The following is a 14,876-nucleotide window of genomic DNA, read 5'->3' as shown; positions in this document are numbered from 1 at the left end:
CATTATTAAATAGGTAATCATTGTTAGTATTTTGACTTCATATCTACAGGTTCTTTATTGTGATTTCATCAGCATCAGTGAGCTCCATGGTAATGCAGTGATTGACAGGCTGATTGAAATGCTCTTTATATGGACAGGAACTCCCCTCTCTTAACCCCACACCCTTCTTAAAATACACAAACCTTTTGCCTTTACTGTTGCACATAGTCGCGACCCCAACAAAGTTGGTCCGCGTACTGACCCCCCAAAGGCCCATTCTGAGCCAGGAAAAACCCTGTAAGTAGTCTAGGTTTCCTGTCTTTCCCTTAAGAGATGAGTTTTTGCAAATGTTAAGACACCTGGAGTATTCTGATCTTAATCAAAATATTGTGGTATGTATGTATACAACTTAATCCGAATAAATATTCATATCGGGTTTTTGCTGCATTTTTGGCATTCGCTGCAGTTTGTGACGCATGCCCTGGTTTATGGCTGTTATCTAGAGTGTGTACACATGCAACAATACCAGACAACGCTGATGACATAAAGTTAATTCATTTAACATAGAAGGGACAGGAATTATTACCGGAAAAAATGCGCTGACTTCAGGCATCATGACGCTTCTACCACATTGCTGGCGTATTCAAAATATGCTGATTGACTTGTAAACAGTAATGTGCCCGTAGCTGCTGAACATGTAAACACCTTATTTGGAATATATTGTCTTAACATGAATAGGACCTTAATCGGAAGTCACTGATCATCCAGACATATGCTGACCTGGTTAACATGGACACTAAAGCTAGTGCACATAGATTAAAAGTTACAAATAGTACAAGTACATGAGGGAATTATAGCTCTATAGTGAGTAAATATTCACATGTGAATGTGCTCCATGAAACACACTAGCCTCACTCTTTATTTCTGTTTCCTTCTGTAGCCAATGACTATGGGCTGTTCCTGTCTGATGAAGACCCAAAGAAAGGCATCTGGCTGGAGGCAGGAAAGGCCCTGGACTACTACATGTTGAGGAATGGGGTGAGTCTAAATGTGACAGTAGAGCAAAATGGCATAGGCTGAAAGAACAAAAAATCACAAATATTCAACCTAATGAGATAAGATTCTGAAGAAAATCACGTATTCTGATAGGTCCAAGTAAATTGTAAAGCATTTTGGTGAAAATAGAATAATTATCTGATGAAATGGTATTAAATACACTCACTGGCCACTGAATCAGGTACACCTTGTTAATACTGGATTGGACCTCCTTTGGCCTTCCACCACATCCCAAAGGGGCTCTATTGGGTTGAGATCTGGTGACTGTGCAGGCCATTGGAGTACAGTGAACTTATTGTCATGTTCAAAAAACCAGTTTGAGATCATTTGAGCTTTTTGACATGGTGCATAATCCTGCTGGAAGTAGCTATAAGAAGATGCGTACATAAAGGTTTGGACACGGTCAGCAACAATACTGAGGTAGGCTGAGGCATTTAAATGGACACACAATTCTTCCTATCTGAACACAAGTCGACTCGGATAATAACTAAAACCTAGAGAAGGTCTGGGGGACGTTAGGATATATTTGACAATTGACTTGGGTGGTTGAAACGTTAGTTCTGCTGCTAGACATCTTATGTGGATCTCAATCAATGGACCAGAGGTGTCTGACTACACAGGTGACAGTGGATACTGCTTGAGAGTAACAGCCTCCACACACATCCTACCTCTACTGCGCGTCTACTGCACGTCTGCGTCTGACTTTTTTTAACCGACCATGTAATCAACCTAGAGCGGGCACACATCCAACCTCAGACGCACTGCTGATGCCCGTCGGAGGCACGTCTGCAGCGACGCTACACTTTACCTCAGGAGGCTCGCCTATTTTTTTCTGAGAGACTCTCTCGGGTCTCTCTGCTTTAACTGATAGAGAAATACTCTGCTGAGAGTAATATTGACTTCATACCGGCAGCTTTCGCTGTAGTTTCACCATTTCCTGGTGTGTCCCTTTCAAAATAAAACTTCCAACAAGCGAAAATGTGGCAAAAAAAAAAAAAAAAAAAGGCACGGATTACTGTCGAGACTCAATATTAGACTCAATATAAATCATATGCATCATAAATGACATGAAAGAACTTATCTATGAAAACTCTATGTAGAAAGACAGGGCTTTTAAAAGCAGCGCTGCAGCAGCAGCAGCAGTTGAGATGTTGTATGTGTGTCCATAAAAAACGCGCTCCAGAGGTAGACGCAGGATGTGTGTGGAGGCCGTAAGGCTACTGGAAAAGTGCTCAATGCAGCCTGTCCTTAGCGAATTAGGTGATTTTGAATTGTTAAAACAAAAATAAAAGACAGATCGTTGTAAAATAATTTTTAGTCGCAAAAAGAAACTTCTGTAAAAAACTAAAACTTAGTCGTACAACATTGCTGTCGTGCAAACAAATAAGGGGAAAATATATGTATGTGCTGCTGTTATTGTTGTGGATATGACGGATAAATTGTCTTGAATCTTGACTGACTCTTGATCACTCAGGTTTCTTGTTTATAAATCCCCAAAAGGTCAGCCTTTGAATAACCTCCAAAATCAAGCCTGAAAGATTTGTCAGGCATTTTGACATTTTGTATTCCAGAGCTCCTGACTTTTCTTCTCTGTCTGTCAGGACACTCTTGAGTATAAAAAGAAGCAAAGGCCTCTGAAGATCCGCATGCTGGATGGAACAGTGAAGACTGTCATGGTGGACGACTCCAAGATCGTCAGTGACATGCTCATGACCATCTGTGCTAGAATAGGTCAGCTCTGTCACTGACAGCTCACACTTTACCTTCATATCTCCCTGATATCTGCCGGTGAAATAATGTCATTCTGCTTTTTTCATTTCTGGTTAATTTATCCTGATAGCTGCTGTAAATCTAAGTAGGCTTTATCCTCAACTTGTGCCTGTACTGCAGTTTAAAACGTTGAAGTGATTGTATTAATGTGTTTGTGTGTCAGGCATCACAAACTATGATGAGTACTCGCTGGTGCGAGACATTCTTGAGGAGAAGAAAGAGGAGACCACAGGCACCCTGAAAAGAGACAAGACTCTGCTGAGGGACGACAAGAAGATGGAGAAGCTCAAGCAGAAGCTCCACACAGATGATGAGTGTATGACCAGCACAAGCTCTCAGTCTTTTACACACACAGTTTATGGCCTGTAGTTTCCCACAGGTCAAATTCTAAATCTGGTAAACAATGATCCAATGTAATAGTTTTACTTGAAGTCCAAAATCTACCATTCTTGTTGGATGATACAGCTTTGTTGTGATGTGAATATATTAAGAATGACAAGGTGTCTCTGACTAGTAGTTACCAACTGTGACAGACGACGAGTAATATATACTGTATCTCTTTAATTGAGCTCTAGACAGAATGAGCAGGGCTCAACATTTTTTGGCTTTATTTGTGTTGGTAAAATATGATAATCTAGGTAATTTGAAAGGTACAGTATAGTTTAACGCGGCTTGGTGGGCAGTTTTATGGCTGTTTCTATATACAGTCATATGAAAAAGTTTGGGAACCCCTCTCAGCCTGCATTATAATTGACTCTGCTTTCACAAAAAAAAATATAAAAGTGGTATGTCTTTAATTTACCAGGAACAGCTAAGTACTGGGATGTTTTCCAAACAAAGATTTTTTGAAAAGCAGTATTTGGTTGTATGAAATAAAATAAAATGTGAAAAACTGGCTGTGCAAAAATATGGGTACCCTTGTGGTTTTGTTGATTTTAATGCCTGTAACAGCATGTAAAACTGATGACTTTAAACACAAAGTTGGTTGGATTATGTTGTTAAGCCTTGAACCTCATAGAAATGTCTGTTTAATCATGAGAAAATGTATTTTAGGTGCCTAAATGCAAGTTGCACTTCTCTTTGACTCTCTGCTGAAGTGAGACAGAATGGGATCATCAAAACAGCTCCCAAAAGATCTTAAAAACAAAGATTATTCATTGTCATGGTTTAGGGGAAGGCTACAAGAAGCTTTCCCAAAGGTTTCAATTGTCAATTTCTACTGTAAGGAACGTTGTCAGGGAATGGAAGGACACAGGCACAGTTGCAGTTAAACCCAGGTCTAGCAGACCAAGAAAAGTACAAGAGCGGCATATGCGGCGGATTGTGAGAATGGTTGCACACAACCCAAAGATCACCTCCAAAGACCTGCAAGAACATCTGGCTGCAGATTGTGTATCTTTACATGGTTCTACAATTCAGTGCAATTTGCACCAAAACATCTGTATGGCCGGGTGATGAGAAGGAAGCCCTTTCTGCGCCCACGCCACAGATACAGTTGCATGGAGTATGCAAAAGCTCATTTAGACAAGCCAGCTTCATATAGGAAGAAAATGCTTTGGACTGATGAGACAAAAATTAAGTTATTTGGTCTTTATAAAAAACAGATGTTTTGGTGCAAATTGCGCTGAATTGTTGAATGATGTACAGATACACAATCTGCAGCCAGATGTTCTTGCAGGTCTTTGGAGGTGATCTGTGGGTTGTGTACAACCATTCTCACAATCCTCCACCTTTGCCGCTCCTGTTTTTTTCTTGGTCTGCCATGCCTGGGTTTAACTGCCACTATGCCTGTGTCCTTCCATTTCCTGACAACGTTCCCTACAGTCGAAATTGACAATTGAAACCTTTGGGAAAGCTTCTTGTAGCCTTCCCCTAAACCATGACAATGAACAATCTTTGTTTTTAAGATCTTTTGGGAGCTGTTTTGATGATCCCATTCTGTCTCACTTCAGCAGAGAGTCAAAGAGAAGTGCAACTTGCATTTAGGCACCTAAAATACATTTTCTCATGATTAAACAGACATTTCTATGAGGTTCAAGGCTTAACAACATAATCCAACCAACTTTGTGTTTAAAGTCATCAGTTTTACATGCTGTTACAGGCATTAAAATCAACAAAACCACAAGGGTACCCATATTTTTGCACAGCCAGTTTTTCACATTTTATTTTATTTCATACAACCAAATAATGCTTTTCAAAAAATCTTTGTTTGGAAAACATCCCAGTACTTAGCTGTTCCTGGTAAATTAAAGACATACCACTTTTATATTTTTTTTGTGAAAGCAGAGTCGATTATAATGCCGGCTGAGAGGGGTTCCCAAACTTTTTCATATGACTGTATATGTTTACTGCATGTAAATAAGGCAACAACCGCATGCAAAGATCACCCTCTCTTCTTTTCTTAATTAAACTGTTTAAACAAGGTGTTATTTATACGTAAACATATATACAGTATAATAAGTTAATCGAGCAAACGTTACCTCTTGGACAACATATGCTTGTACACACATGAGTAAACGCACACATTATTGTGCTTCACTTTCTGGTCCTGACTGTAACAGCAGCATTTTGATAAATTTCGATAATGCAACAGATGTTCAAAATTTATTTATTTTGGGGTGCACGCTTTTTAATTTGTTGTCCCTACTTTTTACAGTCGTATGAAAAAGTTTGGGAACCCCTCTCAGCTGGCATTATAATTGACTCTGCTTTCACAAAAAAAAAATATAAAAGTGGTATGTCTTTAATTTACCAGGAACAGCTAAGTACTGGGATGTTTTCCAAACAAAGATTTTTTGAAAAGCAGTATTTGGTTGTATGAAATAAAATAAAATGTGAAAAACTGGCTGTGCAAAAATGTGGGTACCCTTGTGGTTTTGTTGATTTTAATGCCTGTAACAGCATGTAAAACTGATGACTTTAAACACAAAGTTGGTTGGATTATGTTGTTAAGCCTTGAACCTCATATAAATGTCTGTTTAATCATGAGAAAATGTATTTTAGGTGCCTAAATGCAAGTTGCACTTCTCTTTGACTCTCTGCTGAAGTGAGACAGAATGGGATCATCAAAACAGCTCCCAAAAGATCTGAAAAACAAAGATTGTTCATTGTCATGGTTTAGGGGAAGGCTACAAGAAGCTTTCCCAAAGGTTTCAATTGTCAATTTCGACTGTAGGGGACGTTGTCAGGAAATGGAAGGACACAGGCATAGTGGCAGTTAAACCCAGGCATGGCAGACCAAGAAAAAAACAAGAGCGGCATAGGTGGAGGATTGTGAGAATGGTTGCACACAACCCACAGATCACCTCCAAAGACCTGCAAGAACATCTGGCTGCAGATTGTGTATCTGTACATCGTTCAACAATTCAGCGCAATTTGCACCAACACATCTGTTTTTTATAAAGACCAAATAACTTAATTTTTGTCTCATCAGTCCAAAGCATTTTCTTCCGATATGAAGCTGGCTTGTCTAAATGAGCTTTTGCATACTCCATGCAACTGTATCTGTGGCGTGGGCGCAGAAAGGGCTTCCTTCTCATCACCCGGCCATACAGATGTTTTGGTGCAAATTGCACTGAATTGTAGAACCATGTACAGATACACAATCTGCAGCCAGATGTTCTTGCAGGTCTTTGGAGGTGATCTTTGGGTTGTGTGCAACCATTCTCACAATCCGCCGCATATGCCGCTCTTGTACTTTTCTTGGACTGCTAGACCTGGGTTTAACTGCAACTGTGCCTGTGTCCTTCCATTCCCTGACAACGTTCCTTACAGTAGAAATTGACAATGGAAACCTTTGGGAAAGCTTCTTGTAGCCTTCCCCTAAACCATGACAATGAATAATCTTTATTTTTAAGATCTTTTGGGAGCTGTTTTGAACTGTTAATTCTCACTTCAGCAGAGAGTCAAAGAGAAGTGCAACTTGCATTTAGGCACCTAAAATACATTTTCTCATGATTAAACAGACATTTCTATGAGGTTCAAGGCTTAACAACATAATCCAACCAACTTTGTGTTTAAAGTCATCAGTTTTACATGCTGCTACAGGCATTAAAATCAACAAAACCACAAGGGTACCCATATTTCTGCACAGCCAGTTTTTCACATTTTATTTTATTTCATACAACCAAATACTGCTTTTCAAAAAATCTTTGTTTGGAAAACATCCCAGTACTTAGCTGTTCCTTGTAAATTAAAGACATACCACTTTTATATATTTTTTGTGAAAGCAGAGTCAATTATAATGCCGGCTGAGAGGGGTTCCCAAACTTTTTCATATGACTGTATGTAAGTGTTTGCCACTGTTAGCAACCAAAGGCAAATGGTTGACAATTTCTTGCCAGTTGGCAACTGTTACTTCCTACCAGGGATGAGGAAATATTTCTAAAACAGTCAAATTCTTCCTCGGGTGATCATAAATTACATGTAACAGCAAACGAGACCATCAGTGGAAAGAATGCTATTTTTATAAAGTTTTTCTTAATGCCTTTGTCATGGCTACGCTCACCCAGGAACAAGAACTGGGAAAGTAAAAACACTACTGCTTTTGTCCATAGTGGGTGCCATAATAAACAAAAACTGAAAGTTCCTCAGAGCAAAAAAATAAATAATCATAGTACACAGAATATATGGATTTGACAGGCTAGAATCACATACATAGCAATTAGCTGTTAGTGAGGAGGTTAGAGGTAATTTCTAAGATGGCATGAGAGTAAAGCTAAAATATAAGCTGTACTGATGGGTTGCTAACACCACCACTGCACTATATTTCATATTGTATATGGCACATTCCCAAGATAAAAAAGAAAAGAAAATGTAACATGAATGAACATTTCTTGTTTTCCATTATCACATCCAATGGACCATCAGTGATTGTGTTTGTGTTGTCAGTAAACTGGTTGGACCATGGCAGGACTCTGAGGGAGCAGGGTGTGGAGGAGACAGAGATGTTGCTGCTCAGGAGGAAGTTCTTCTACTCTGACCAGAACGTGGACTCCAGAGACCCGGTCCAGCTCAACCTGCTCTACGTTCAGGTACACACACAACTCTCTCTGGGATTACACTTGGTTTTCTGGCAAGCTTTAGATTATTCCTGTTTTTATGCATGGAAATACTATGTACTTTTTGCAGTCACCAAAGGGTTAAAAAAAACCCTGCATTGATTATTGAGGCGGTCTTATTTTTGTGTTTGACCAGTTTGATTCCTTTATGCACATCAATCTGCAGGTGGATATGGAAATGCATATTTTCCTTTTGCTGTGTTCTCATTCAATGTGATGAGCATAAGCTCAAACCTCTTTATGACTAACATTTGGTTAGACTTGAATAATGCACACCTTCCAGCCCACCAGAATCAAGTTTTATCTATTGCTAATGTTTTCACTGCTCAGATTATTTTTGAAACTAATATTATACAATAGAGTAATTTTCAGTTGTTGAATAATGTTGTGAGGAATGACGTGTGTATGTTTGTGTTTGTCTTTGTGGACAGGCCCGTGATGACATTCTGAATGGATCTCATCCGGTGTCCTTTGACAAGGCCTGCGAGTTTGCTGGCTATCAGTGTCAGATTCAGTTTGGTGACCACAATGAGAACAAACATAAGCCTGGATTTTTAGAGTGAGCACTGCTATGATGTTAATTTTCACATCACTATTATGACTTATTCTTGAAATGGTCCTGAGGCTTGTTAGATTTTCATTGAACTGTTTCCTCCTCAGTTTAAAGGAGTTCCTTCCCAAAGAGTACATCAAAAACAAAGGAGAGAAAAGGATCTTCCAGGTAAAAACTGCACTTTTCCACCATGCTGCTTTTTGATCTGGGGCCATATTCCAAAAACATTTGATCTTGCCATTAAGTACGCTGAATATGTACTTAAAGCTTCTAGCTAAGCATTATCTCTTTAAAACATATTCACAAAACTTTTAAATTTGACCAGTTTTACTTAAGAATAGGGAGAACTCCTAAGCTCAAAGGAAAGGGCGGGGTTGACCTAGTTGCTGTGGATGAAGTCATGTTTCATGAACGTTCATACCTTCTATCTATGCCCACAGTGATTGGCTGAGAGGAAATGGATCTCTGAGACCGAATTTATGATAAAAGCACTGTGGGAGATAGTGTTGCTAATATATTTATAAAGATTTTTAGATACAAATTTAGACGTCAGTAATTTAAAAATAATTCAATATTGAACAAAAATTATATATTGTAGTATTTCCCACATATTTGTTTAATCCGAGATATTCTTAGCCTTAAAATGTTTTGTGAATACGATTATTTTTCAATCCTAGCTAGATGAACAGCATGACATACAAGGTTATACTGTACATTTAGTTTTATTAATTCGAGACAGACTTGAAAATATTGTTATGTTTTCCAATATTGAAACGGGATCTCTCAGTATAAGGATTTCAAAACATCAGCGGTGAGCACAGAAGAAGCAAAAGAACCTTAAAGTCATGTTGAGTAGGATGAACTGTTTATGCAGGACAACACAAACAATTAAGTAGCATGACAAACTTGTACAAAGAATGACATGACACCATACAAAAGATGACAAATATTTGGCTCTGCTTGCCGAATGCTATCCTGAATTGATCCACTTTGTTTGTTTCTCTTGTCTGTACAGGCACACAAAAACTGTCAGAACATGACGGAGATTGAGGCCAAAGTCAGCTATGTGAAACTGGCCAGGTCTCTGAAAACCTACGGAGTGTCATTCTTTTTAGTCAAGGTATATATGTGTGTTTGATGGATTGCAGAACAATGATTACATTAACATTTGCTTTGCGATTCTTGTATGGATCAAAGCATTGTTCATGGGTCCAACGCCCTTATAGATATATGGATGGCAGTGTTTCCCCCAGAAAATGGCTTAGGCAAGGTGGTCACTGCCTCGGGTCATGGGAGGCGCGGCGCTTGCGCAAATTTGGGGGGTATTTTGCTCAAAGATGCCAATGCGCAGTAAATAAATAAACAACTGTTAATTTGAATACAAAAATACAACAGACACTAAAATACAACAGACACTGACCTTAAAGTTGTGCAATTTTGTTTGCTATGTGCAGGTACAAATGATGTGCAAACATGCAGACAGTACAAAGCACAATTAAAGAAAACCTCTACTGTTTTGGTGCAATACTATACAGACACACTAAATACAAATAATGGACCATACTCTTAACATGTGTATGCACATCAAAGTGCTAATTAAACTTTTTAAAGTTCCTTTTTTGATGAGTGGCTGTTGTGCGATTATTGTGGACAATAGGCCTACTGTGATGCGATAGCCTATAATTCATTAATGGTTATTTTGAGCCTACTTGCTTGATTTATTTTTAAATACAGAGATTATTGGTCGTTTTGGAACATGTATTTCCCAATTTAAAACATAAAAATAAAGCAGCATTGAAAATTCAGAAAATAAATCTTCTTTACCTACACTAGCATGCTGTTTGAAACATAACTCAATAGTTTAAATAATAAATACAATGGGTTTTCCCCTTAAAATGTCTAAATGCATTTCAAAGACAGTAACAGTGTGGCACTTCTGTAAACTTACTGAAACTTGGCTGGGCCATCACTCTCATGCATTCTGCAGACTTTTCTCTGCGCTGTCCTAGCTGATAGATAGGTTGTGTTGCCACGGTGATGTAGAGTCTTAAACTGTTCTAGCTTTGCAGAGCACTTCTTTCTGTTCAGCTAAATATCGCCACCAGTCAAATGTCGGTTTGCTTCTGCTCGCGTGCATGCCGTAGTCGCGCGCAAAGCCGCAGACACAGAGCAGCTGATAGAGAAACGCTTGGAGACGCATGCTTTTTACTGCAAATCGCGGCCTTTCGCGCAGTTATGACCATGCACAAGCACACATCGCGCTTGCTAGAACATTAATTGTGCAGCACAAAAAAATAAAAATAATAATAATAAATTATTATTATTTTTTTTTTTGTGGTTGGTAGTCAAGGCGGGGGTTGGGCCACCTTAGCTATAAAGCGCTGGGGGAAACACTGGATGGAGTACTTTAAATCTAAACTTTAAAAGTGTTGCAGTTTTTCCCATAACTGACAAAAGAAGAACACAATGGCCCTCATTTATCAACCCTGCGTTGACCAGAAAAGTGGGTGTACGCACATTTCCACGCAAACCTCGGCATTTATCAATATGGACGTGAGCGTAGGATACGCTCAAATCCCACGCCAGCTCTCAGCTCGTGTACGCAAGTTTGTAAACAGCATGGACTCGCAGTGCAGGCTGTGCCGGGTAGCCGATGACTTTGTTGGACAATTATTAGAAGATAATAGAAAATTCAGTGTTTGCTCAGACCGAAATAAAGATATTAATCACTTAAAAATGTGCAGCTTATGGTGTGCAACTGAGTAGGAGAGCTGATTCAATAGTGCGCACACGGGTCACTTAGGAGTGCTGCATGGGACTGCGTAAGGGCAGTTATCTCCGACATGGAGCAGCTGAGGGGACACTGAGGCACGGGGGCTGCATTCATTCAAAATGTTAGCCTAAGTATTAAATATGTAGGCTATACAAGTAGTACACTGCTCTTTATGATAAAAAATACACGGCACAACATTCAGCTTAACATTTTATTTATTTGACGCACTTTTGAGATGTTAGTTCCTCTTTTAATGTGTCATTGATCGCTAAAGCGAGCGATTTATTTCGTTATTAACGGCGTTAACGCAAACCCATTTTAACGGCGTCAATTTTTTTATCGCGTGATTAACGCTCGCCATGGCCTAGCAAACGTTGTGGTTTTTTCACATGCTGTTGCATCAACTAGTAATGTTAGAACAACTGAAACACCACAAACTATACATATGCCTCGCCATTAAGTTACTGTTAAGTCAACCGGAACATGTCCTACAGCGTAACTTCACATTAAAATCATTTAACTGGCAAAACGGCTAAACGTCAAGTCAATTTTTACTTTTATTTTGAAGCAGAAACCGGAAGCTAGCACTTCCTAGCTCAGCTGCGCGACCTTCACTTCTCTTCCGTGTGTGACTCGGGGACTACGCGGAAAAAGAACAGAAAAGAAAGCTTTTCACCGAAACCTCCATGAACATTAGTGGCAGCCGCCAGTCATTCATTTTCACTTCAATTTTCGCTATCAAGGGTGACTTAAGCCTCGGCTGCAGCAGCGGCATACCAACCAACCACCAGCACACAAGTGTATGGTGTGTCCATTCCACAAACAGTCTGAAATAAGTCGTGGATGAACGACTCCCAAAACATTTAGGCAGCAACCACCTTAATACTAATTTGTTTTATATAGGCTATATCCTATGTTGTTTTATGGTTTGGTTTTTAAATAAAAAAGGAAGTTCCAATTATGTTTGTGTATGCTGTTCTAGGGGTGGGGGGGATCTACATTGTTGTCTATTTGCACTGAATTGGAAATTATGATATTTTAGAAGAAATACACTGAATTTCAAGGGTGTAGAGAATGGGTGTGAAAAGAGCATTACAATGAGAAAAAATAATGGGACAAAAAGAAATCAAGGGACATTTAGGCTAGAATAGATAAAAATTTGCTATTAATCGCGAGTTAACTATGACATTAATGCGATTAATCGCGATTAAATATTTGAAAGTTTGACAGCACTAATATATATATACAGTGTGTATATATATATATATATATATATATATATATTAGTGCTGTCAATAGATAAAAAAATAACTAATTAATCTCACACTTTTCTGTAATTAATCTTGATTAATTGATCAATAAATTAATTGCAATTAATAATTTTTTTTTTACTTAACCCATTGATGACGGCTGCTGCGCGACGCTACATTGTATCTCCTGCCGGCTGCTGCGTAGCGCAGCATTGTTACTTTATCTAATTTTCATGGCGTGTGCTGCATAGAATGCACCGTCATTGGTTCAAATACACATGAGGTGGGTTTTGTTGATTTTTTAAGACCACGTGACCACTCAAATGTTGTGTGGTTTGCCGAAAATCACGTCAATCAAAAAAAAAAAAAAATAATAATAATTAATTTTTAAAAAATTAAAAAATAAGCCGGCTGTGTCCGCGATAGTGTATTACAGAACAGTTAGTGGCGTTCGGAGCGCAGAATCTAGGTCTACTATAGGCTACTGACGAAAAAAAAAAAAAAAAAAACATTGCATCTATTTATTAACAATATTTAAGAATTTAGGCTATATTTTGCTGCTCCAACTCAAATTCAGCCCAGCCAGGCAACAGTTAAGTTTCAGTTTCGTTTTCATACAACCGTTTGGACCAGCTGATCGGCTCCCGACAGGTCATTCTGGGTTCCAGTTGTACTGGGAAGTCAGATTTATGGTGCCAGTGATAATTGAACTAAATAATAAAATAAAGCTATCTCCTCCTTCCTATATCTGTCTATCTTTATGCCTCCACTGCACACTCAGTCACTACTATCCATGCTAAAAGGAAGCAGGATTATAACCTCATTTATTAGATTATTTTTTAATATTTTATATTATTTATTCTTTTTATTTCTCCCCCATCTAATTTTGACGATTTTTAGAAAAATTTGTTGGTTTGTAAGCGCTAAGGGAGCATGTTTAAATAAAAACCTGTGAACCTTACCTTTTTAAATGTATTTTATTTCATGTTTCTATGTGCTACACAGGCTTGGATATTAAGGTTTTGGTAGACGTTGACAATTCGTACTATTTTTTCAGAAAACCCTCAGGCATTAAAGACATGCATCCTAGATTGCCATAGTCATCAATGGGTTAAGACCGAAGCTTGTAACAGATATTTACTTGGGTAAAATCATGAAATTCTTGTAGAATTAGGACTGGGCGATATGGGCTAAAATATTCTTTAGTGCTTTCCATTGGAACAATTTGAGACTTGCACGTGGCAAAGATTTTGCGGATTTTATTGATTGTTCCACATCCTTCACCACTCCCATACAATGGATCCAGCACAATTTTGTTTGGAAACAAATGTGTTTTTTCCCATCTTCTGTTAATCTATAAACTGGGAACACTAATAATGACTAATTACAACTACTAACTAATTAACTAAATAGATGAAACACCTGTTCATATTAGCTTGGTATGGCTGTGTATTGTAGAGCTGCTGCAAGCTGGTTGTATTAAAATTTAAATGTATTAAACATTGCTGGTTTATTTCCAGGAAGGACATCACTGTAACTTGTTTTCCTAAAACTTCCTGCAGGAGAAAATGAAGGGCAAGAACAAACTGGTGCCTCGTCTGCTTGGTATCACCAAGGAGTGTGTGATGAGGGTGGACGAGAGAACCAAGGAGGTGATCCAAGAGTGGAACCTGACCAACATCAAACGCTGGGCTGCCTCACCCAAGAGCTTCACCCTAGTGAGTTCTTTATTGTAACCATATTTGTGTGAAAAGGATAATATGATGGATTTAGAATGGATTTGCGCAGCTGAAATGACTTTCCCTTGCAACATGTTTACTAAACATTGTTTAGACTCACCCTTATGCTGCTTTCCCATCTTCACTGTACAGCACCTTTATGTGTTGAGGCATGATTTGCTGTGATTGCATGTGCTCTGCCATTACTGGAATAGTTCAACATGTGTGGTCATGCAGGTGCTTAGAGAATATGTGTAGAACATCCTTGCTGTGTTCGCCTTCCATTTATTTTGCAAGTGTTGGTGTTGTTGGATTTGTAGGGCTGCTTTCAACACGATAGTAGTATTACCTTTGAAAAGGGGAAAACCGTTTTTTTTTTTTAACTTCTATTTTACAGGTAAATCCCATTGAGACCGAAGACTCTTTTGCAAGGGAGACCTGTTTTCCTTTCCCACGTTACCATTCACACACATTCATACACCGATAGCAGGCTAACTATCGACATTCACACGAGGCAAGGTGGGTGTAGTGTCTTGCCCAAGGACACAACAACCATGACACAGGTGGGGATTGAACCTCCAACCCTTTGATCATCAGCCGACCCGCTCTACCAACTGAGCCACAGTCGCCCCCGTTGCGTTTTCACCGTGTAAACTGCCCCTTTGTAGTAGTTTATTCCTAGAAATTCAGGGTTGAACTTTCTGGCACAGGCCTGAA

At 38.8% G+C, this 14,876-nt stretch overlaps 1 protein-coding gene across 1 annotated transcript in view; it reads left to right on the top strand.

The window, feature by feature from the left end:
- Window positions 1-14,876, top strand: part of tln1 (talin 1) — a 172,170-nt gene that overhangs the window by 39,873 nt on the left and 117,421 nt on the right. Inside the window, exons 4-11 of the mRNA XM_080046831.1 lie at window positions 920-1,017; window positions 2,637-2,766; window positions 2,969-3,121; window positions 7,696-7,838; window positions 8,297-8,424; window positions 8,526-8,586; window positions 9,434-9,538; window positions 14,004-14,159. Coding sequence (XP_079902957.1) covers window positions 920-1,017; window positions 2,637-2,766; window positions 2,969-3,121; window positions 7,696-7,838; window positions 8,297-8,424; window positions 8,526-8,586; window positions 9,434-9,538; window positions 14,004-14,159 — 974 coding nt within the window. The remainder of the gene's footprint in view (window positions 1-919; window positions 1,018-2,636; window positions 2,767-2,968; window positions 3,122-7,695; window positions 7,839-8,296; window positions 8,425-8,525; window positions 8,587-9,433; window positions 9,539-14,003; window positions 14,160-14,876) is intronic.

The sequence above is a fragment of the Ammodytes marinus genome (assembly GCF_949987685.1).
Source record: "Ammodytes marinus genome assembly, chromosome: 18".
NCBI lineage: Eukaryota > Metazoa > Chordata > Actinopteri > Uranoscopiformes > Ammodytidae > Ammodytes > Ammodytes marinus.
The sequence above is the reverse complement of the archived record's forward strand: the minus strand, read 5'-3'. Positions and strand labels throughout refer to the sequence as shown.